General features: G+C 40.3%; 1 protein-coding gene across 8 annotated transcripts in view; it reads left to right on the top strand.

Annotated features, from left to right (window-relative positions):
• Positions 1 to 22,718, top strand: part of megf11 (multiple EGF-like-domains 11) — an 80,238-nt gene that overhangs the window by 21,006 nt on the left and 36,514 nt on the right. For 5 of the 8 annotated variants that reach the window (XM_085282257.1, XM_085282256.1, XM_085282253.1 and 2 more), the window contains exons 4-7: positions 105 to 206; positions 587 to 687; positions 4,853 to 4,945; positions 5,106 to 5,126. In XM_085282257.1, coding sequence (XP_085138383.1) covers positions 105 to 206; positions 587 to 687; positions 4,853 to 4,945; positions 5,106 to 5,126 — 317 coding nt within the window. The remainder of the gene's footprint in view (positions 1 to 104; positions 207 to 586; positions 688 to 4,852; positions 4,946 to 5,105; positions 5,127 to 22,718) is intronic. The other 3 variants (XM_085282258.1, XM_085282255.1, XM_085282254.1) reach the window with 1 other exon arrangement.

Genomic DNA, 22,718 nt, shown 5'->3' with positions numbered 1-22,718 from the left:
TCTCTACCACAATTTAAAGGGGTAGAAATAATAAGCCAGAGTACAAGAAAGTATGGTACAGTCCTTTTTTCTGCAACTGGTGTCCTTAAACATTTGTCTTTCAGCTATGCGGTGACTGTCCAGGAATCCTATGCTCACCCATTCGACCAGATCTATTACACTAGATGCACAGACATCCTCAACTGGTTTAAATGCACAAAGCACAGGTGAGTTTGTAGGTCTCAGAATTTGTTTCCTTATTATATTTTACTTGTTTTTTTGTTTTTGTTATAAGTAGCACGACCTTTACTGTACCCCCAGAGGATGCCAGTGACTGTAATTGTGTTGTTTTGAAGACGTTATGTTTTAATTGCTTCATCAAGGTTGATAGCTCCATCAACTAAATGAGTAAACAGAGACCTCCTACAAGCGGATTTTTATTTGGGGGTAAAATTCCACTTAAGAATGATTTTTCTGTGCGTACTTTGATAAAATGACAAATAACAACAAAACATTAAGTTACTGTTTCGAGTTTGTTTGTTTCCTGTCCTTCAGAAAGGATCACTCTTTACCTCACGTAGCTGTCCCTGTGTGTCTGCTTTTTCAGGATCAGCTATAAGACAGCTTACCGGCGGGGAGTGAGGACCATGTATAGGCGCCGCTCGCAGTGTTGCCCTGGTTACTTTGAAAGCGGAGACTTGTGTGTTCGTGAGTGCACCTTTTTTTAATTCCTAAGTCTTTGCTCACGACATTTCAGGTTGTATCTGCAGGAGATTTCAAGAAAATAAAATATTAGGATTGATTTTTAGTCTGAGTGGCTTGCAAGTAAAGACGCAACTTCTATACAGGCCGCTGCTGCCCAAGTCTCCTGTCTGATCCCTCAATAGCAGTCCACTCTTGCCTTCTTTGCTAGCGTGCCACCATGTATAATATGCGGATTAAGTCAATTTAAAATGACTGAGCATGATTTAATAAGGTCACTCACTGTTTTACAACATGGTCTGCTCCCTGCTTTGCTCTTTCTGTTAGAGTAGCTTAATTGAAGTTGTATAACAATGAGAAAAATTAACGAGCCGAGAGCATACTGGTTACAGACCAAGGATGTATAGCACCCACCATAAAACCACAACAGACTTCAATAACTTAAAAGAGCAAGGGCCTTGAAAATTAGGTTGTAACAGTGCGCTTAAAACAGTCATTCACTGTCAATTCAATAGCTTCAATGTATAATTTCACTCGCACGCATTCAACTGAACACTTTTGCAAGCTGTTCACAGTATTTGTTACGCTGACCTCACTGAATATTTCATTTGCCTTAAAAAAGAATTTAATTAAAATTGGTCTTCAATAATAGTTTTCATCATCTTTTGCAACATAAGCTAGCTTCTGATATAGTAACCCCACCGTGTGCTCTTTGACCACAGCTGAGCTTGTCCTTGTCTAAGCTTTCCTAGCCTCGGGGTAACAGCTCCCCAGGAAGTCAGCCAACAAAGAGTGAGACCCCGTGTGATTATATGGGAGTCTGGAGAAGTGAGGAGCAGACTGATCAATAATGTATTCATTAACCATTTAACTGACAACAGAGACATTTGTTCATTAATAGTCTTTTCAGGGTGTTAACAAGGTGAATCTGCTAACTGCGATGCCGCCTCTTGAATTTGGCTCGTCTTTATCAATAAGCGTGCTTTATTTTTTTGTATAATACAGTATCAGGCCATTGCGGCCTGTGTCAGGTGAATAGAGGAGATTGAGTTGATAGGGGCCAAGAGGGCAGTTTTTGCTTTTTGCTGGCTTTGCAGACTGCTCTCTTTTAATCCTAGCACTCTCACTACTAGGATTAAGAGATTTGTACTCCCCAAGCTGTTTTGCATGCAGTGACAAAAGGGAGCATTATAGAGGAAATCGAACCAAAATTAACTCAAGTCATCTATTTCGAGACATTTTATTGTTTACTGAATGTAAAATATCCCTCCCTTGTGTATTGTTAGTTTAGTGTAGCTTTTCCCCATGAAGTCTGTTTCATTAAGAGTCAGAAAAGCTTCAAGAGGGTTTGCCTTTTAATCCTGCCTCCTTTCTTTTTTTTTGTCATATGGCACCACATCAGCACTCACATTAGCTCCAGTGAGAGGCAGTTAATGAATTTGGGGATGTGGAGCAAGCATTACAGAAACACACAAAATGCTAATGCTTCCGACACTCTTGAAAGATGCCTTTTCTTTGTTTGTTGTTGTGTTTCGTTTTGTCTGTAAGAAGTGATTTTTATTTTTTTAACATTTTGTCAAGGCGCTCTGTGATACGCTGAACTTTGATCTGCTTTTTTCTAATTAGTGCTTGAAGTTTCCAATGAGAGGTGTTTATTATTTCTGTGACCTTTAATCTGTCGTAAGTCATTAGCTTAATATGTAACTAGTCTATGTAGAGGATGTGAGGAACTCATTTCCCACCTAATAAGCATGATTATTACAGTTGTGCAAAGGAAGCAAGATGAGCTCACTAATGACAACAGCTCGTAATATCTTCTGAGGCTGACAGGCTCTGCGGGGCTCTGAGTCTCTCTTTTCGCAAAACATTTAGGCCAGATGACTCCTGCGTGACTCTTGCCTGTCCATTTTAAAAAAGACCTTCGCTGCAGAATTAGTCGGGTTTTGATAAGTTTCACATTTGAGCTTTCACCATCAGTAAGATGATGAGATTTGGCTCCAGAAAGGGATCGTGTGCCTGTGATTTCTTTTTCATTTTTGGCTTTGTTGCATTTTTTTAATGTTTCAAAGACAGTTTTAAAATAAATCGTCTCTGTGCTAGACAGAGGCCCGGAAAAGAAGTTATGCAGGAAGTTGTTTGATAGGTTCTGCTGGCATCTGTCTTAGAATGATTCAACCATCAGCTGCATCACCTCGTTTCAAGCGTTTTCCACTACAAAGCACTACGACTACAAGAATCATAAACACTGGCAAAAAAATGGCACTGGTAGACCCTTTTTTTCCTTTTGGTTACTGCAGGAAAGCTTTCCACAACAGGAAGGGACAGTAAAGATTTATAATATCCAACATTTTAAAAGATTGCGGTTTTCCTGGGTAAAAATATTAAATTTATTAACACTGCATGACAATCACCAATTAGCTCCATTGTTCCCCGTCCTGATAACACCTCTGCATAATGAGTTAGATTAGCCTTTTATCTAGATGAAAGACTCAATTTTCCAACAGATTCCTTAGACATGAGTTAGGCAGAGTGATTCATGAATTTCAATTAAAATGAAAGACCTACCTCCTACTTTATTATGCCATCCCTTCAGTACACCGGTTCAGATCTCAGGAGAAGGGTGCGCTTTATCCTTTCTCCCATATTCAAAACTTCATTTCCATATTTCTTTTTTTTTCTAAAGGATGTGACACATTTGCATTTCCCTGTTCTCGCTGATCAGAATTTGCTGATTGAAACTAAACGAAATCAACTCATCGTGGTGACATTGAATTCGTCTCCTCTTCTCTTTGAATACTCTGCATACTGTGGGCTCATTGATTACAGGTAGTCGATCTCACTACCTTCGTCAGCACAAATGTTGAAGCTCTTCCCCCTTTTCTTTTTGCTGGCTTACTGTAATTAGACAGTTCTCTGCCAGAGTGATGTTCAGAAAATCTGCCCTGAATTATCTTTCAATCTCTGGTTTACCATTTTTGCCGTGGGAGCATTTCTGCGATTAGCGCCAGCTTGTTGCTGTCTGGCGTTCACTCCTATTTCTCCTTTCCTGCTGCATCTTTTGAGTTGGTGGTGGAGCTTAATCGAAGCCTGACTGAGTGATAATCTATAGCGGCACTGTTCAGGCCTGCAGCCAGCTCCTCCTGACCTCTGTGCCTGCAGCATGGGTGCCATAGTGTTGAACACAGGACTTATATTGTTAAGAAAAAAAACTGCTAGATGCTATCCCCTGTCCCTTTTTCACTTTTGACCACATCACAAAAAAATAAGGAACAAAGGAAGCAGAACTTGGAGTGTTGGATGAGCTCTGATCAGTTAAGGGCATGGACTGTCTGCTCTGCCGCCCTTGGATTGCGTATTATCCCTCCACAGGCCATGTTAGAGGACTGCTGATTCCCATCAGGCGGAGTTTCTCTCTCGTCGTGTTTCCTTCCTCAGATAAGAGCCTGTCTGTCTTAACCCTGTTGGCCAGATGACCTTGGCTGCCATATAGTTATTAATGCTAAGTACCTATTTTTGTCATCCTTTTCCTTCTTACTTTGAAACACTGTGGAAAAAATAAATCCACATGGGTCACTTTATTTTCCAGCTCAAAGAAAAAAAAAATCCAACTCTTGTGAACACACTTGCAAGAATACTAATGCCAGCCCAATCAATTGGGCGCTGTGTTGTTCAATATGAATGATCAAGAAAACTGCATACTTAGTAAACACTGCAGTGCCTGGACCTGCTACATTAAAGCATCACTATATGACAAAGCACTGGCTGATCAAATTAGGGAGGATTTACAGCTTGTTCCGTCATGCCTCGACCTGCCGATAGCGAGTCATTGTGGAAAGTAAAGCTACATGATAAATCAAGTGTTGACCAAGGACTTTGGCTGCTAACGAATTGTTTAGCCTATTGTCAAGTAGCTGAGATGGATGTTAAATATGAGCGCCAGAGCTAAGATTCAGTCCTTTGATGGTATTCAGGAGATATTGAGTGTTCAGTTTTATGGGCCATTTTCTTTCAGCTGTTATCTTGGTGCTTTTCATTATGCTGTTTATTAGTGCTTTAATGACGGTTTACACTCTGTATGTGTGTGTGTGTGTGTGTGTGTGTGTGTGTGTGTGTGTGTGTTCCAATGCAATTATAAACTGTGCTGATGAGGAAATGTCTTTGTCTATTTTAGCTCTGTGCACAGAGGAGTGTGTCCACGGTCGCTGCGTGTCTCCCGATACATGCCAGTGCGAGCCCGGATGGGGAGGACTGGACTGCTCCAGTGGTGAGGGCACTTTTCTTTTAATTTTCCAGTTAACCATTTAGACCCATTTATTTCTAAATGGCTTCACAGCCAGTTAGTCCATAAGACTTTGCTCTCAGTGTGTTTTGCCACAATGCCCATCTACCTCAAAGCTGCTCAGCTTTGTATCCTCTCTTCTTAGCAAGCACAGCCAATGGAACAGGTAAGTTACAATGAATTCATTTTCATTTGCTGGAAGTGGAAGTGATTTGCCTGATGAATATAGCGGATGGATGGATGGTTGCATTCCCCCCCCCCCTCCCCCCGTGTCTACCAAACTCTCTGTTATGGTCTTAATCATGATTAGACTGATGCCCGTGGCTTGTTCAGTGCGATGATGAATCAGTGCCAAGCTGAAACAAGCCATTGTATTGGTCTTCTATTTACTGGGGTTTCCTCAGCACCCAGAGCTGGATGGGAGGGTGGAGTTAGACATATTCATCCTGCAATCAACTAAATGCTGGAGTGTCACTGAGGCCAGGCAGGAGGGAAGAGTCTATTTTCTCCTTTGTGAAATGTATGCCAGCAGAGAAATGTAGATACAGAAGGCCTTTTATACTTAGGGCAAATATAGCAATAGCCATGGCAACATATCACCATTTCCTGCATCAACATTTCTGACCTCTAATTCTTAACTTCAACTCTCCACTCCCAGTTGCATTTAACCGTTGCATATTTAGGAATGAGTTATGGCAGATAAAATCAAATCAGTAGTGCTATTGTATAGATCTATGAGTTTTCATTAGCAGGAGAGCCATTCGCTGATTAGCAACTGTGTGTAAATCAGCTGCCTGCGCAGCAGCAGTGGCCTATCGGAGGTGGATTCATGGGCATAAATGACAAGCCTGAGCTGTTTGCTGCTGCTGCTGCTCACTCCTACAGACTGGTGAGGGTCCAACAGGGAGGATGTGTGAGGTTCAGGGCCCTCGGGGACTCTTGTCCCACTCTTAGTTGGTTAGGAGTGCAGCCGTGTGTGCGTTTGAGCCTGCAGGCGCTTGGCTAATCCACCTTGTTAAAACAGACTTGATGATTGAGACAGAGGCATTATTCATAACTTTAGATTTCCATACCAGGCATGATTCCAGGTTTTTTCATTTACGAGCTTTCATCTGTCGAAATAAGGAATGTGTGCCAATTTTTAAATTAAATCTGCCCTCTTTTTCCTTCGTGTAAATGGTGCAGCATGGTTTTTTTTTTTGTCTTTCACTGTAAATTCTGCATTCGCTCAGCACAGACAGATGAGGCGGTTAGGTAAAAGTCTTTATGCAAATGGATGCAGGCTTCATATTATGGCACAAGTGGGCTGAAATACACACATTAACACCAAATCAGCTCCAACACAATCAATGTCATGCTTTATTTGCTGTTTATTTTACCACTATTATGTTTGACTTGAGGTGTTTGTGTTCACATAAAAGCCAATTCCATAGCTGGTGAGAAGGCAAAATGAGCTCATCATATGACAAAGGATTTGTGAATGTGATTAAAATAAAAAAAAGAAAAAGTGTGCCGTCCAGGCTTGGAGATGAAGAGCTGCCGTGGGATGCTGTGCGGTATAAAGCTGAAGTGACAGCCTTTCAGCCAATGATCTGGAGCTGGATCAAAGGCTTGGACTTTGTTTCTGGAGCAGCACCCACCAGGAAACAGTTTTGTATATGGGTCAGGTGGTGGAAATAAAGAGTTGCACTGTTTGTTGCCAGAAAAGGGAAGGCGATAAGGTGGGAGAAAGTCAGTAAATTGTGCTGGGAGTGGTGGTGAAGGCTGAAGAGAGATCTAGCCTGGTTTCTTTTGGTTTTTTTTGGTTTGTTTTTTTGTTTTCGCCTGCTGTTGTCCACCTGCTGTAGCCAGAAAACATTTCATCCTTTTTCTCGGCCTGAAGCTATATTCCCACTGAGACCAGACCTGCCCTGTGACCTGCCTCGAGTCCCGGGGTGTCTCAGACTCATCTCAAGGACACACTGGTAGATGTGGACCACACATAAAACAGAAAAAGCAAATGAGTGATGCTTGCTTTCTGTCATGTGTGGATTTTGAGTATTTTGAGGGGAGGCTTTGTTTTCCCAGAGTGATGAATGATTAATTGCCGCTGTTGGTTAGTGTGATTGCTCTAATGTCTGCACATTGTGTTTGTGGAACGTGGTCTTGAAAATGTTCTCCTAATCACTTGTCATGAATCAGTTGTTTATTTTTTAATTTAACAGTTTAGGGCATTGAAAGAGTGCCCTGTACCTGTTAATGTTTGCTTTTGTCTGTTTTTCCCCCCAATGTTTTGCTTGTTTTGTCTGTTCTTTTGCTTTCTCTTCTTTTCATATTGAAATGCATCTATTTGTCCTCTCTGTACCACTGTGTATACTTTGTTTTGTCAGTAGGGTTTGTCTTGGAGAAATAACAATGTTCACAATAGGAATTCCACCATGTAAATAAAAAAAATGGACAAAAAATATTAGGTTCAATAAAGCAGGGACAGCAGCAGATTTATTTATTTATTTATTTTTGCAATGGCAATTCAGATAGATGGAGCTCTGCTCATGGGACCGAACAGTATGTCTTTAGTCATTTTAGATTTCTGATGTATGCTACTGCTGTTATTGGTTGTAGTTTGCAGCAAATATACTAGATGTTAGCGTAAAAAAAGAAGCACACAGTATGAGATAAAACGGGAAATCAAATCTTTGTAGAGTATTATCAGTTTATTGAATAAAATCTATATAAAGTTTTTTAGAGACTCTTATGAGTTTCTTGGGTTTAGCAGTAGACTCTTCGTGAAGTTGCAGAGAAATGACCTGGTCCTTTTTTTTTCTCCCCTCCTTTATTTCCGTGTATTTTTCAGCTCTTGTGATTTAATCCCTCTTGATGAGTCTGTCACACCGGGTCACTGTTTGCTACAGTAATAACAGCTTTCAAATAAAAAGAATGATCAAGATAGATGTCGTAAGGTATATTTACCCGTGACTGCCATCGCTTGTAAAATATTAGGTGCAATGAAGCACTATCATTGATGTCATGTGATTCAGTCAGATAATGATATGTTCCTGGTGCTCGGGGAGAAGAAATGTGCATATGAAGCTTTTAATGTTTCTTTCCTCAGCCTTCTTGGAGATTTCTTTCCCCTATCGTGGTGGAAAATGTACGCCCACTTGTGCAGAGATTCTAAGAATCAATGCCACCGATATAAGTATCTGGAAAGTCCAAGAAGTAGTTCAGGTTTGTTAACCGCAAAGCTTCCCTTGCATTCTAAAAAGAAATCTATCACACTTAACAGCCAAATCTAATGTGTTTGGTCAGCCGTGGCCCATGAGGTAACATATTCCTCCCTCATGTATTCAGATGGCAAAGCAGCTATTGCTGTGTGTGCTATACACATGGTTAATTGATAAATGTGGCTGATGAATGGCTTTTTTATGCTATGCTGCACCAGATCAGATGTTACAAATGCTAATTGACCACTAAAACGGTCCATTTTTATGGATTTAAATCAATGATTTGTTTTTATTGGATTTAGGAATTTGGGATTGCAATCACAGTAATGTGGCTCAAACAGAATTAAATGATTTGTGCTTTTAGCTTTGTTAGCTTGTTTTGCCCCAACAACTGTAGATGTAAAACGAAAGAGTAGCCCGACCAAGACCAACAGACCAGAAGCTGTTAAACTTCATTTTGACTTGAAAAACACTCTCACGAGGACTCCCTCTGGCACACGTCGACAGTATTTACACATTATTCTCAGAAGAGCATCTAAGCCAGATGGTTTCTCTCCAATCCCACAGCAGCAGGACATTGATATGCATTGCTGTCAAAGACCAAGGGACTGAATTACATTGAACATCGGCATAGCACACAGAGATTCACTCTCACTTGACACATCACTCCAAATGTCACCTTACTTTGCTCCCGAAACTTCTCCCTTCATTAATCTTAGAGACAGAGTGTTGAACGTTTGTTTGTGAGCATGTGTGTTTCAACAAGTCACTTTTCTTTGAGATGACGGCTGCACGTCAACAACAGCAAGCAAAAAAAGTGAATCGTGTTTTTAAAAAGACGTCCACATCGATTGAATTCCTCATTATACAAGAATGTAAAGAGGCATTTTTGGAGAACTATAAATATTCTAACTCTATCATTCTGAAGTGGGTTCCTTGCTGCTTATTTCAGTCGATGCCAACTGCCTCATTCATTTTGATAGATCAAAGCGCCCAGGCAACAGTTTTTCTCAAGGGGACAGAAGACGGACCGATCTATAGAGCCTCGTGCCGCTGTGCAAGTGTGTGCTTGCATCAGTGCAGTTGAGGCCTACTGTGCTCGCAGAGGTTTGTTTTTGTGAATGACTCTGGGTTCCCTGTGGATGGTGGAGCCATTTTGTGTACTGCCAAGTATGCAAAAGCTGTGCTTAAGGTCCCGACATGGTAGCGTGCTGGTAGTCTCTATGTATATATGTTCCACACACAGCTTTGTAGGCCTGCATATACATGTTGTAGCTTCACACTGCCACTTGGGGGCATTGTGAAATTTTTTGTGGAACAGGTAATGTGGGCGACTTCCTATTTAATTTGTGCAGTTAACAATAAAGGTCCACATGATCTTAACTTTGATATATATATCTTGTCATTCTGTTTACTATTTGGGTGCAGTTAGGAAAAATTTGTAGTGCCTTGCATTCAAAAGCAAAACTCTAACAACTTAATATATAACTATAGTCTTGGACAGTTGAAATAGTGAGCACAAATTGTTAAACTTTTTATTTCACTAATAGTCCATTACTTGCTATTTAGAACTTAAGAAGGACTTTGCATGCTAACTTTAGTAATTCGAGTTGGTTGTGTGCAATTTTAAAACCCAGTGGTGACTGTTAAACAGAAAAGATTAAACCATGTGGATGCCGCTGCTCGGGCTCTGAAAGAGATGTTTCAGGACGTGCTTCAGACAGCACGCCTCTCAGATCTTTCCCTGCATACCTCACACTGACTCGTGTGACTTATGTGTAGTGTAAATCACTGTGCAGAGACTTCAACTGACTGATATTGAGTCCATCAAATGAAATGTGGCACACACACCACAGCTGACAGCATTCTTGGCTACAACCTGACAAGCACACACACACACACACACACGTGCACACATCCAAAATGAATTAAATATTCATTACTGAAAAATGTTCTCACTGAGTACAATAATCATAATCTTTTACACACACACACACACACACACACACACACACACACGCACACACACACACACACACACACACACACACTTACATGTCTCTTATACTTTCTGTACATACAAGCCTCATTGGCCAAGCATGCAGATTGACTTTGCCAGCCTCTGAAGATTTTTTTGTACCATCCCATTAAGCAGGATTTATTATTCCCCAAGAGCTCACTGCTCCATTACTTTTGGGAGAATGCCTGACGTGTGTGTGTATGTGTGTGTGTGTAGGTGTGTGTGTGTGTGTGTGTGTGGTGGGGGTTAGGTATGTATCTTTGTATGTATGCGTGTGATAGATAGAATCTATTTATCTTAGCTGTCTAGATCTGATGAGTGTGGAGGCCAATTGAGAACAGTGAACTCAACATTGTTCAGATAATCTGAAATTTGTGACATTGCGCATCAGCAGGCTGGAAGCAGCCATCTAAAGATGGGTACACTGTGGTCATAACGGAATGGATATGGTCGGAAAAAATACAGCAACAATACTCAGGCTGGCTGTGATGTTTAAATAATACTCAGTTGGTACTAAGAGACCCAAAGCGTGCCAGGAACATATTCCCCACACCATTATAACCAGCCTGAAGTTTTAAAACAAGGCAGGATGGATCCATAATGTCATGTTGTTTACACCAAATTCTCTCCCTAACATCTGAATGAGACATTGATAAAGGACATTTACCAGATTAGGCAACTTAATTGTTTTTTTCTAGCTGACAGGAGTGGCACCCAGTTGCTGTAACCCATCTGCTTCAAGGTTTGATGTGTTGTACATCCATATGTCTGCTGCATACTGTGATTTTATATATATATATATATATATATGAGAGGAGAGAGAGAGATGCATGTATGAATTCTTAGTATTTCACATATAAAAAGCAGGTGGATGTCATACTCATGGTGCATGGTGATGGTTAGGATGGTATAACATGAAGTTCCGAGGGTCATTATCACCCTCATGCTTGTCATTAGTCAGTAAGAGAGAAAGAGAGAGAGAGAGTTAAGGACTCCTGGAACACACCACCCAGCTCTGAGAGCCTGTATAGATGGCTTGATTTAATAAGGACATTAAAAAGCCTTATCTCCTGTCCTTAAGAGAAGGTCAGTGTGTCTAAAATAGCTGAAATGCTATGATAACAGTTTAGAGAGATAAGATATCTCCTGAATACTAATGCAGAACAAAGCAGCTTTAGGATCATGTTACAGCCTATAAGTCACCCTTATTTTTCTGGCCTAATGCGTTGTTTGTTTCAGTCATTTGAGTATTGGATACAGTTGCACATGGTGTCAAAATGCACTGTGGATCTGTGTTGTTAGGTCTCTACAGAATTGACAAAACTCCTCCCATCCATCGGTGTCATTATTTTTCTATTCTGACCAGTGGCTTCAAAAACCTGAGAAGGCCAGACTCCTCATGGTCTTAAAAAAATGTTTGTAGTCATTTGCCCCCCAGTAAGTATGTAGTAGTATCATCAGCCATGATGATTTGACTTCTAAAAGTCATGATGTCGTGTTATTGTTTGAATATGCCTGTCAGCTGTTGTGAATGTAGCTCAAGTATGATTATTGTTAGTATGATTGCTTATGTTTTTGTGTTAGTAAGCTGAGAATTCTCCGTATTTACCCAATAAAGCAGCTAGAATCATGGAATGAATTTTTTTTTTTTTGCCATGATTTATTTGTGTTCATCTTTCCCATCTGTGTAGTAGAAATGTGCTTTCTGCTTTAATATCCCATGCTTCATTTTGTGACGCCTCAGACTGAGCTCTTGTGTCAGTCCCAGTACCCAGATAGTTATTCTTAGTACATATGCTAAATTTCACAAGATTTAATGGGGTTTATAAACATATATACTTCAGTGTTATTAAGTTGAAAGCACAAATAAAGGGTAAATTATCATATCCACACACATTCACATATATCTTCTGCCTTGTACCGCATATACAGATATCACATTTTATTAGCAAAGTATTAGTAATAGATGCCCCAATCACCTCTCAGGACCTTGGACTCATGATCATTATGATAAGAATAATAGCTTGAGGATCGCCACAGTCCTTTGGGTGCTGCGTTGCTGTGTCCTTGCCTTGCTTTGGGAGAGGGAACATATTAGTAGTCTTTCTCAGATGCTTTGGTGCACCTGCAATCTCCTGATGTTTAACCCTGGACTTCATTGGAGTGTTGCAGTGATTACAGGCCGTCCTAAGGGACATCGATTGTCCTGCTCCTCCTAGGCCAGCCCCACACAATGCTGACGAATGAACTCGTGGCCCTGCCAAGTCCAATTAACTGTCAGTGCCGCATCGACGAGCTCCTCCGTTTGTTGAGAGTGAAGAAAAACAAACTTTTAATCAAATTTGCCTCCGGGCCCTAGGGTATTTGGGGTTGTATTTTGCATTCCGCTGTGTTCTGCCTCGCCTGCAGCCGTGCTACCCTCTCAGAAGGTTATATTGCATGTTGTTTGTGTGAGATAGCAAATTTCCCTGGACCCTACTTTGGTACAAGCCCTATCTTTCTACTGTCTGTGATTGATGAATTAGCCAGTGGTAGCATCTTAAAATTATCCACCCGCAAACAAGGCTGACAAAAGAATAAAACTATTGTTTATATTTGGTGTGAGTTTACTGCAGCTTGTCGCAAGAATTTTTTTTTTTGTGCGTGTGTGTGTGTGAGACAGTTCCTGAGTGCATGGCAGTGTCAGGAAAGTCTATAAGCACCTTGGACTAGTTGATCAATAAAAGCTGAGGTTACGATCTTGCAGAATTGTTTGTGCATTAACATCTCCACAAATACCCTCTGCTAATTCTACATCTCCACAAATACCCTCTGCTAATTCTACCAAGGTCGAGATAAACAACTCTACTCTTCTCTGATTAGAGTAATGCAGACATTAAAAGCCAAGAAATTCAATTAAATTGATGGCTGTTGCCACAAAGAAAAAAGGAAACAGACAAAACGCAAAGATATGCTATCACATAGCTAGGGCATACTAACTGGAACAAAGAGATGTAGCTTGGGATTTAACCACTGACAAAAGGGCATCTGGATGATAAGGATCAAAGGAAATTTTAGAGGAAATGTAATCGTTACCCCACACAAGGATGTATTCATGATGATCCAATCTGTGTTCTGCAGACGCTCATCTAAAATTAGTCGTCAGTGCCACTAAAATTGTCTTTTTGCCCTGATTGGGTGAGCACACATCACCAACCAGTACAATGTTTAGAAAAAAAAAGCACACCTACCTATAGGAGTCCATCATGTCCTGTACTGCGCACTTCATTAAGACCTTTCAATTGAGTTTAGATGGATAAAAGACAGAAAATGCTGACTTACTGGTTCAGGCACCCGCATCCTCAAAGTGATGAGTCCCTCCTGAGAAATTAGATTAGCAAAGAAACTTGACACCATGTGATTTCACACTTTAAACATTCCCTTGTATTATAATTCTGGGACTCACTTCCATTTCAGGCACAGGCATACTGTAGTATGAATGACAAATTCGCCCTCTGCCACAGAACAAAAAGAGGGTTAAGGTCCATGGATCAATATCACTGTTCCTTCTGCTGACTCTTAAAGCTTTTGGGCAGATTTTTTCCCTTCTCTTGTGTCATTTGTTTATTCCTTAAAACTTTTAATCAAAACCTGACCGATGAGCAAATCTGTCTAGTTTTAGATATTTTTAAACTATGTTTCTTCTCTTATAATAAATGTCATGCGGGTGGTTTTATGCCCCATGCTGACCCTGCTCTTCCCAGATGGCTTAATTCATTTCTTTGCTGCTTCTTTAATGTACTACAGTATTTCTCTCCTGCTCTCTCTCTCTCTGCCACTCGCACACAGTACTCCCTAAGTTGCTGTTGTATACTTTTCTCTTCACTTTGACTTTGAGAATCGGGGAGAATAATTCATGGGCCAGCAAGTTTCAGAGACTGGGATAACAACGCTGCTTTCAGAGCCAGCAGTTCATTTGAGTTGAAATTCTGGATTTTCCTTTTTTTTCCCTGACAAATCTCCAAAGGGCCCATATTATCCTGGAGAGAAATAGGGGAGGGAAATAGAAAGGAAAAACTCTTAATCTACAGTTTTTCTGTGTTAATCAAAGGCTCAAGATGTTTTCCTGTTTCTGTCCTTTCATATTTCAGGTATCCATCTACCCTGTGCCGCTACTCTTTTTACCTCATTGAGCATAATGCACTGCTCTGGTTTTTCAACCTCCTGTTTTCCGCATATTCAAATATTTCCCAAGATGCAGTGCTAATATAGTTTTAAATGCATGACTGTGCCACATTTTGCCCATTTTAGATGAATAGCAATGAAAAAAAAACAAACACTTTTCTGGGTTTCTCTCTTGGCTATTTATTTCATTCAATTAAAAAAAATTGACAAAGTTGTACATAAAAGTCTTTGCCTCATAACTTTCCTCATATAATATACGTCAGTGTGTCGGATTAACTGGTGGTCAGGCAGGTAGAAACTCCCTCCAAGATTGATGGCTACATGATGAGTATTTGCATAATGTGAGATCATTAAAAAGCAATTATCCTTGTGTTTCAATGTGCGAACGTGTTTCTGTATTGTTGGGATTCATTTGGTAGGTGGATAGGCGCACTGATTGACCGCCTTTAAGATGAATCATATTAAGTGTTTACAGTGGAGTGGGGCGGTGGGGGGATATTCATATGCCGTGACACCCGAGACACATAAAATCACGGCTTTGAGAGAACAATTAGCAAGTTTTGTTTGCTCACACTGTGTGGCGAGGAGTGGTTAAAAATGCAGAGACAACAGAAAATTTGCATTTACGCACCTCTCTGTGTTAGTCGATGAGTTCCGGTGCTGTTATTGCCGCGTGTCTCAAGCTTTAGGGAATTCAATAATCAGATTGACAGATGGACATTCACACTTTGACTTTTTTTTTTAAACATTTTTTATGCCTGGTGTTTTCTTGACAGTATTAGCTTGGATACATGTAAACCTAGATGCTAATGCTGTCAAGGCTTAACACCTGTTTTCTCAGCTCAGGATGAAACTCGTTGCATTTTTATTTTATTTCCAGTTTAGCTTTAATCTGCTCAAACTGCATGGTTCCAGTTTCTCAAGTTTTCTGCACAATATTCATTTCTGGGTTCCTTTCCACACAGCACCACAAAGTCATATACGTGTCTAAATAAAAAGTATTAGCAGGACTTCCAAGTATTTAATGTTTCTTGTTTTTACTTCACAACAATGTGAACGAGACAATAAAACTGCAGAAAAATTATTTTGTCAGTAGGCTGGCTGTCTTCAAATCTTTCCAATTTAACACAATGCTTTTCCCCCCCTCTACATTTTAATTTAAGGTTCAGTGGAGTTAGTTGAAAAAAACAGAGTCTGTTCCTTTCTTTACTTAAGTGACACCGGATACTATTTGGCTAGAGGGCACTCTTAAGATGGTCCGTAGTGAATTTGAATGAATGGGGCTGGACTATAAAATAAATATACTCCCATGTCTAGACCAAACTGTTACATTTTGATTTCAGCTTTTACTAATGTAGTTTTAATTTTATATCAGGATTAAAATTAAACTTTACTAATATTTTTTATTTTGCATACACGGAATATAATATTCTGCTAGTGCTGATTGGTCAGCTGAGATTTCCCCAATCACTTTGTCAGGATACTCTCCAATAATGAGACCTGTTTTCAAAACACTTCAGCAAATCAAGTACGCTCCTGTGTATACGCTTTAAAAAAAGCAAACTTAAATGTGCATATTAAAAGCTGCCTATGCCATCTGCAGGTGCTTTATTATTGGTTGCCCTGAGGTGTCTGCTGCTAGGAAACGCTCAGCTGCAGCTCAGTTGATCTATAAAAAGTGACTCATATTACCCATAAATATTATCTTAACCCCTTTTATTAAAAACATGCAAGATGAAATAAATACCCAGTATTAGGAGCTTCAGCTCCGTAAGGTCTAACCTGAAAGCATCCTCTATGAGTCGGGATCTACTGAGCATTTTTTAACCCGTGTGTAGTGAGACAGAAGTCTGAGGTTTCCCTTATGCTGTCAACTTGCCGTCAATCAAATCAGATCTAAAGTTGTGCTCACTGTCCTGATGAGGAAGATTAAACTCAATTTCTATTGCAGTTTTTGGTTATTTATGTTTAAGATTGCAGGTTTTGTTAAGTCTTAAAGCGAATTTTTCAGTGGCTTTAAGTAACCAATGTTACTAATGTTACTCTCTTATTCTTTGGTGTTTTTAAGAGATAAAAACACAACCGCTGCTGTCATTTTTCAAAAAATAGCAAAAGTAAGATATTTTTTCTTTCATCTTTTATGTATTTTTTATCCACCAAGTATGCTTAAGTAGTACATTAGTTTATGAATGAACCACTTGATACCATCTCAGATTGATACTGGACATAGTCATTGATTGCTGCTGATAAATAACTGTCAACAATCTTGATATTAGAATAACTACATAATTGTTGCCTAAAGTAACCCTGTCATGATTGTAGTGAGTTATAAGGAAGAGGTCATGCAAAACAAGCAGTTTGATGGTTACGTTCTTGAGAAGCTGTGATGGATATGTGTGGTTCATGTTTTTTCTGGCCTGAGCAGTGGCAGATTAGTAATGCAGAGAAATGAGCAGATTAATCAATAATTAAAACAATCATTATTATAACCTTGAAAGGTAAAACCAAAATGTGTTTTTTTTCTTAAGCTTTATTTTTTCTTAAATTGCTTTTTTTGTTAATGTCTGTGTGCTAGTTTACAAAAGTAATACCGGCAATTTCATTGTATCTACTTAAGGGTAACTTTAAAGAAAATCTTTAAAATCTAAAATGATAATGAAATAAAAGTACGTATTTACTTAAAAAATATTGTTATATACCAGTCCCACTGGCATATAATGATACATAAAAATGCAGATACACTGTGCAATTAAAGCTTTTCTGGTGTGTGATATTGAATATACAGTGTAGTGGGGCTCCAAGGGGATTGCCATTAGAGCAGCAGCCTGCAGGATGCTGTGTTGTTTATATATTATGATATGCTGTGCTTGTGCTAATTTTTTGTTTGACAATGCAAAAAACAGAACCTGCTTTTATAACCTGCTATTTTCAGTAGAGCAGTCTGGTGTAGACATAGATAATTCATGTCATGTAGATTTTAAAACAACCTTGCAAAAAAAAAAAAGAATCTCTTTCAAGCGTGCACCTCCGATTGCTAAATCCACCTGTGATTGGCCGTGCCTCCTCTGAGCTTCTATATGCACAGTAATAACAAAGCAGACTCTATACACTGATATCTACAGAAGGTGATAATCTGTTAATCCACATAAAACCCACAGAACTCATACCGTAAACACAGGACTTCAACTAATTAGTGCCATGCACATAAATTCAACAGCTGCAGCTTTTCCTCTTTAGGACTCAATTTATTAAGACTACTTATGCAAATAAAGCCAGTCACAAATCTCTAATTGTGATACCAGGCACACAACAACCCCTTACACTGAAGCCATGTGTTTTAAAATGAGTGCAGAGCTGCAGTGAAAGTGCACAATATGGTTGAAAAGATAACAAAACATAATATGATTTTACCAATATAGCCAATTACACCAGAGGCAACAACAAGAAGGAGTGCCATGTAGTCAAACGTTGTCTTATCTTGAGATTTTTTCTTTAAAATGATTTCATGCTGACTGCTGAAGTAGCCGGAGGTAATATGTTTTGTTGCTTGAGCCTGCTATAGCAGAGAACTGAATGGAAGGTTGTGATATTTCACATTTGGTCAGATATTGAATTGTTAACACTACTATTTGGTGCCCACGTGTTAAATGTCTTCAAGGTCTCCTCTACACATGAGTCTCGACAGACGTGGATGTAAACTGCAGCATGACTGGTTGACAGAGCCACACAGCAACAACGTGGTAAACCAAGTTTTTCCACCAAGCAGGTTTTTTGACTTTTGAAGGTTAGCGGTTTGGAAGATCCTTTTAAGGTGTTCTCTTTAGTGGATTACTAATGTTTCTTTTGTGCAAACAAAGTTACCAATTTGCAGTGGGGGTGAGTTAGTAACTCCGATATTCTATTACAAGCAAAGACTGAGCTATATTTTTATTGAACTTAAATTACACAAATTTTAGGGTAAATGCAGAATCCTGCCACTGTATGAAACTACTGGATCCTAATTATAGGCGCATTAAGTAAATGCTTTCATCTTCCTGTAGTTTTATGTGTACAGGCTTAATCTGGAAAATAACTGTAAATCTGGTTTAGAAAGTAGTAACTTCACGTGGGAAATATATAGGTACAATGGTAGGGGTGGCTGTATTGGCATTATATGAATATACATCAGTCTCCACTCTCTTGATTGCGCACCCCTTCACATCGACTGCCGTTGCCCTATGGCAGATTCTACTTCATCCTAATTAGAATTAATAATTGAAAATAGGAAATCAATATGTGCAAATTAAGTCTGGTAACAGTTGGTATTGTCAGGTTGACATTGTTTTTTGGAGGGACCATGCCATTCCAGGTGACTGATTTACTGCTGTGTGTTATGTCTTTGAAGTGCTACAGTCGTGGCTTTATTTATACCCGGGTCACTGTGTATTGTTGTGCACTGTAGATAAATGCCCGCCTTTGCTCTGATTGCTTTTTTTTTTGTTGTTGTCCTGTGGCAAGAGAGCAAAGGGTTTGTTTTCTGCAGGACAGGGTGAAGGGTAAATTATTAATTGGAAGGAGCAGTGGGCTGTGTAACAATTTGCTGATCCAGAGGCTTTCATGAGCCATGTCAGGTTGTGTTGAACAAGTGACTGGTTTACTGCAATGAGGCAGAGCATCTCTCACAGGGCGCTTGCATTACTGCTCAACATGGGCAGCTTTATTAGAAACTGAGGGGCACTCTTTTTAGTAACGTTACTTTTAAGTGCTCGTTTGGAATAACACGTGAGATGACCTGGCCTTGTCGGTTTCAGTCAGCCACTGGCCCTGTTAACCTAGTTACAGCTGTGCTGCAGGGGAGCTGGCTGCAGTACTTCTATTGATCCATGTTAGCATCCTATAGAGTAGAACTCAGACAAATGATCAGATCCTCCTCAAGATAAAGAACAAGGCCAGACTTTTTAATCAGTAATGCATAGTCCTAAAAGAATTAAGCTATTCACTCATTAGTTTTGTGGCTCCAAGTAGGCAACAGTCAGGTCTTGTTAGTTCTTCTCCAGCTGCAAGGTGGTATCAGGAGGAAGTGTATGGTGCATTATAGTGAAATGTTTGAGCAGCAAACTCTGCTCATAGACCTTGTGTTGTTAGCTTGATTGTGTGCTGCTTTTCCCCCAAGGGAGATGCGAGCACACAGGGTCTCAGCTAAGATGAATTAGGGCAGGACAAAAGACACGCCCAACAGCAGAAGCCGCAGCATGCTGTTATTCCAGTTCAGCAAAACGGCGCCCATAACTATTGGCAGTTCCCTCTGTATATTTAGAAGTTCATTTGTCAAGCTCTCATGGATGTATCTAAACTTTTTACTTGTCGTGCCTGGGTTTTCTGGGGACTAATAAATAACAGCATAATGGGTGTCAGCAGAGCACGGAGGTGCCAGTAAGACCTGTCTTGTAGCGTATTGGCTGCTTTTACAGCCCCAGGTTTAACAAAGCTCAGAGACATTTATCACTCAGTGCAAATTTACCACTTTACACAACAATCATCACTTTCCCTGTAGACCCTGTCCCAGCCCTGTCTGCTTCTCACTCAGTTAGTCTGCATCAATGAGTCAGGGAGCTGTGATGAATAGTTGAGCGTGGCTTTTTTTTTTTAATAACTCCTTTTGCAAATAGCTCATATTGATTGAAGAGCAGAGTATTACATATTCTCGTGTCAGCTAAATTGTAGGAACAATTGTTTCATTGTTCTTTTTTTTTTTTTTAAATATATAATTTTAACATTTAAAATGTCTAAAGAAAGTCTGTCTCTTTATGCCATTTGTAAGTGGTGGCTTGTCTGCATTAATTCTGACCATGAGTATAATTTGAAAATTCAGATCTGTCAAGGAAAGAAGGGGAAAAAAAGAACAAAGCTAGTGGAACAAAGTGCGATCCAGACAATATGAAACTCAGAGGTGCATTCTGCTCATGAGGCAATGCAGGCGACTCATCAAGACAATGAGTCACACTGCTTTGCTTTGCTACAAGCTCTGCTCAAAAGTAAGCGTGGAGTAAAAGGCTCTCAGGCGCCAGAGCGTTTTCCCTTCTAATGTCTTTAGTTAAGTTATTCCTCAAGTGTCAACAGTGTGTGTTAATAATAGTTATGTGACAGTGAGTGACTCAGGCAGTGGGGAGTGAAGTCAGGCTGCCTGCCAAATATTCCAGTAGCAATAATGTGGCTTTTACAGTTTGAGTGGGCAAAGGAGAAAGCAACCGTCTGCACCATCCACCACCACTAGCCAGCATTTATACTATAATTGTAATTGAAGTTTGCTTTTCCCCTCCGTCGAGCTGAATAAATGATGTCTAAAACTTGGGCGCCATTTGAATGGTGAAAGATATTCTGTGTTTAAAGAGTTTGACTGAGGCCTTCATTTCGAATTTAGCTTGGAGAAGCTTATGGCAGCTTTCAGCGGCGCAGACTTCTCCTCGTCGAGAACAGTGACAAACATTTTGCTGTAAGTTGCCAAGTTCAGGAGAGCTCCTGAATGAAGTCGGCTGCTGAAAGCTGTTTGGTTTTAATCCTGTTTCAGCCAGCCTCTGATTATGCAGGCTCTTGAGCATACTTCAAAGCTCAGCACCACCATGATGGCTCTCTCAGCCTATTCTTTGGACATCACCTTCAGAAGTTTACTACCTGCTGGTAGCCCTTCATGATCTGTTTTGTTCCAGCAGAGGAGATTTTACTCAGCATCCTGGGATTGGACCTTTCCCTGTGTGTGAGGTTATCCACATTCTAACTGTTATACATTATGAGCTCTGAGAGCTCAGGCTGGATGGTGTATGTGTCCTCTGGTTAGACACAGTGACCCAGGCCAGACCAGCTAATGGTTTGGACTGCATCTTCTCTGGTTTCAGTCTGTGGGATTTGTTGCCTACAGACCAAAACCCACAGGAGTCCTCACCACCACACACAATTTAGCTGTTCTCTCTGGAAGCTGAAGCCTTCATGCTACATGCTACTTTCTTCTGCTATTTCTCTCTGTTTTTGCCCGCAGCTCATCATGAACTCTGACTCCTTAATCACAGTTAAATGCTGGCAGAGCTGGGGAGTGAAAGACTACTGGGTAAAGTTTCCGAACCTCCATGTAGGAGAGAGACAGCAAGATAATGGGCTTTGCTCTCAATGTGCCTCTAACTGGAAGCTAAAGGAGGTTTAAAACTTCAAATAGTAACATTTGTTGAGCTCCTAAGCACCAGAAAAGTCTGCAAATTAAGCACGGGATAGATTTTGGTTTATTCTGTTTCTCTCTGCCTCTCTGGTATTTATGCATTGATTTTTTTTTTTAAATTGATATTATATTTTTAGTTGTGCATGTAAGAATGTAAAATGCCATCTCTACTAATGTGGCCAAGGTTTGAACTGAAACCAGAGGTTATGATGCCTCTAAGTTGTAGAGACACTGCCCATTTTTCTGCTGTGTCGAGGGAGCACTGTTGAGCAGAGGAAGCTCTGATGAGTGCTTATAGACTGCTAAACCAAGTTGCAGTTAAACTGCTCATCCATTACCACCACCGCCCGCACACCCCTCAAGTTTAATGTGCCAGGGTCGTTTGCGTGGCAGCAGCTCAACCTTCAGGGAGCTCATTCATGGCAGACTGGAGGCCAGGAGCAGATTAGATCAAATCAGTGAGAGCCCTGTAATGTAGTCTCTAGTCTGTCCAAACGCAAAAGCAATACTGCACTAGCCCAGTGTTTCGGGACCCCCTTCAGGGCAGACCTGTCCGTATCAGTGAAGGGCTGATCATCTTCCTGCTGTGTACCTGGAAAAGCAGGCTTCAGTGCCGACCATGAAACAGAGTTCATTAAGCTCCAATTTCGGTTGATCACAGCTCTGGCAAAGTGAGCATAGAAGGGGGGGGGGGGGGGGGGGGTGCTCGGCATCTTTACATTTTCAGCTCAGGCTGTGTTGGTGTGCGAATCAATAGGGGAATATTCACCATCCTGGCTGCTGTGCTGCCCTGGATCTCAAGCTGGGCTTTTCTGTGAGGCAATACAGCTGCTGATGGAGAGATATAGTGCCATATCAGTCACTTAAATCATTACTAGGACCTCAAATGAACAATTACCTGGCTGGGACTGAAGGCAGCTTACTATCCCACCTCAGTGCTGATCGTTCTTCATTCACATTGTGATTGTTGATCACTAGTTGTTTCCTTGATTACAGGTCCAATTGAGTTTTGTGGGGTTTTTTTTTAAACAGAACAATTCCCAGGAATGTGTGAATTACTTGTTTTACATCATACCCTCAGGTACTTCTTAGTAATGCCACTGAATTTAACACTGAGCCGCCATTGTCTCATACAGGTGTGGATCCAAATTAAACTTTTCTGTTATATTACTCCAAGTTCAGCAC

Source organism: Mchenga conophoros, linkage group LG7 (genome assembly GCF_057382185.1).
Source record: "Mchenga conophoros isolate Kocher_MC1m ecotype Shallow Benthic linkage group LG7, M_conophoros_male_GT1.1, whole genome shotgun sequence".
Taxonomy (NCBI): Eukaryota; Metazoa; Chordata; class Actinopteri; order Cichliformes; family Cichlidae; genus Mchenga; species Mchenga conophoros.
This window is presented reverse-complemented; position numbering and strand designations above follow the sequence as displayed.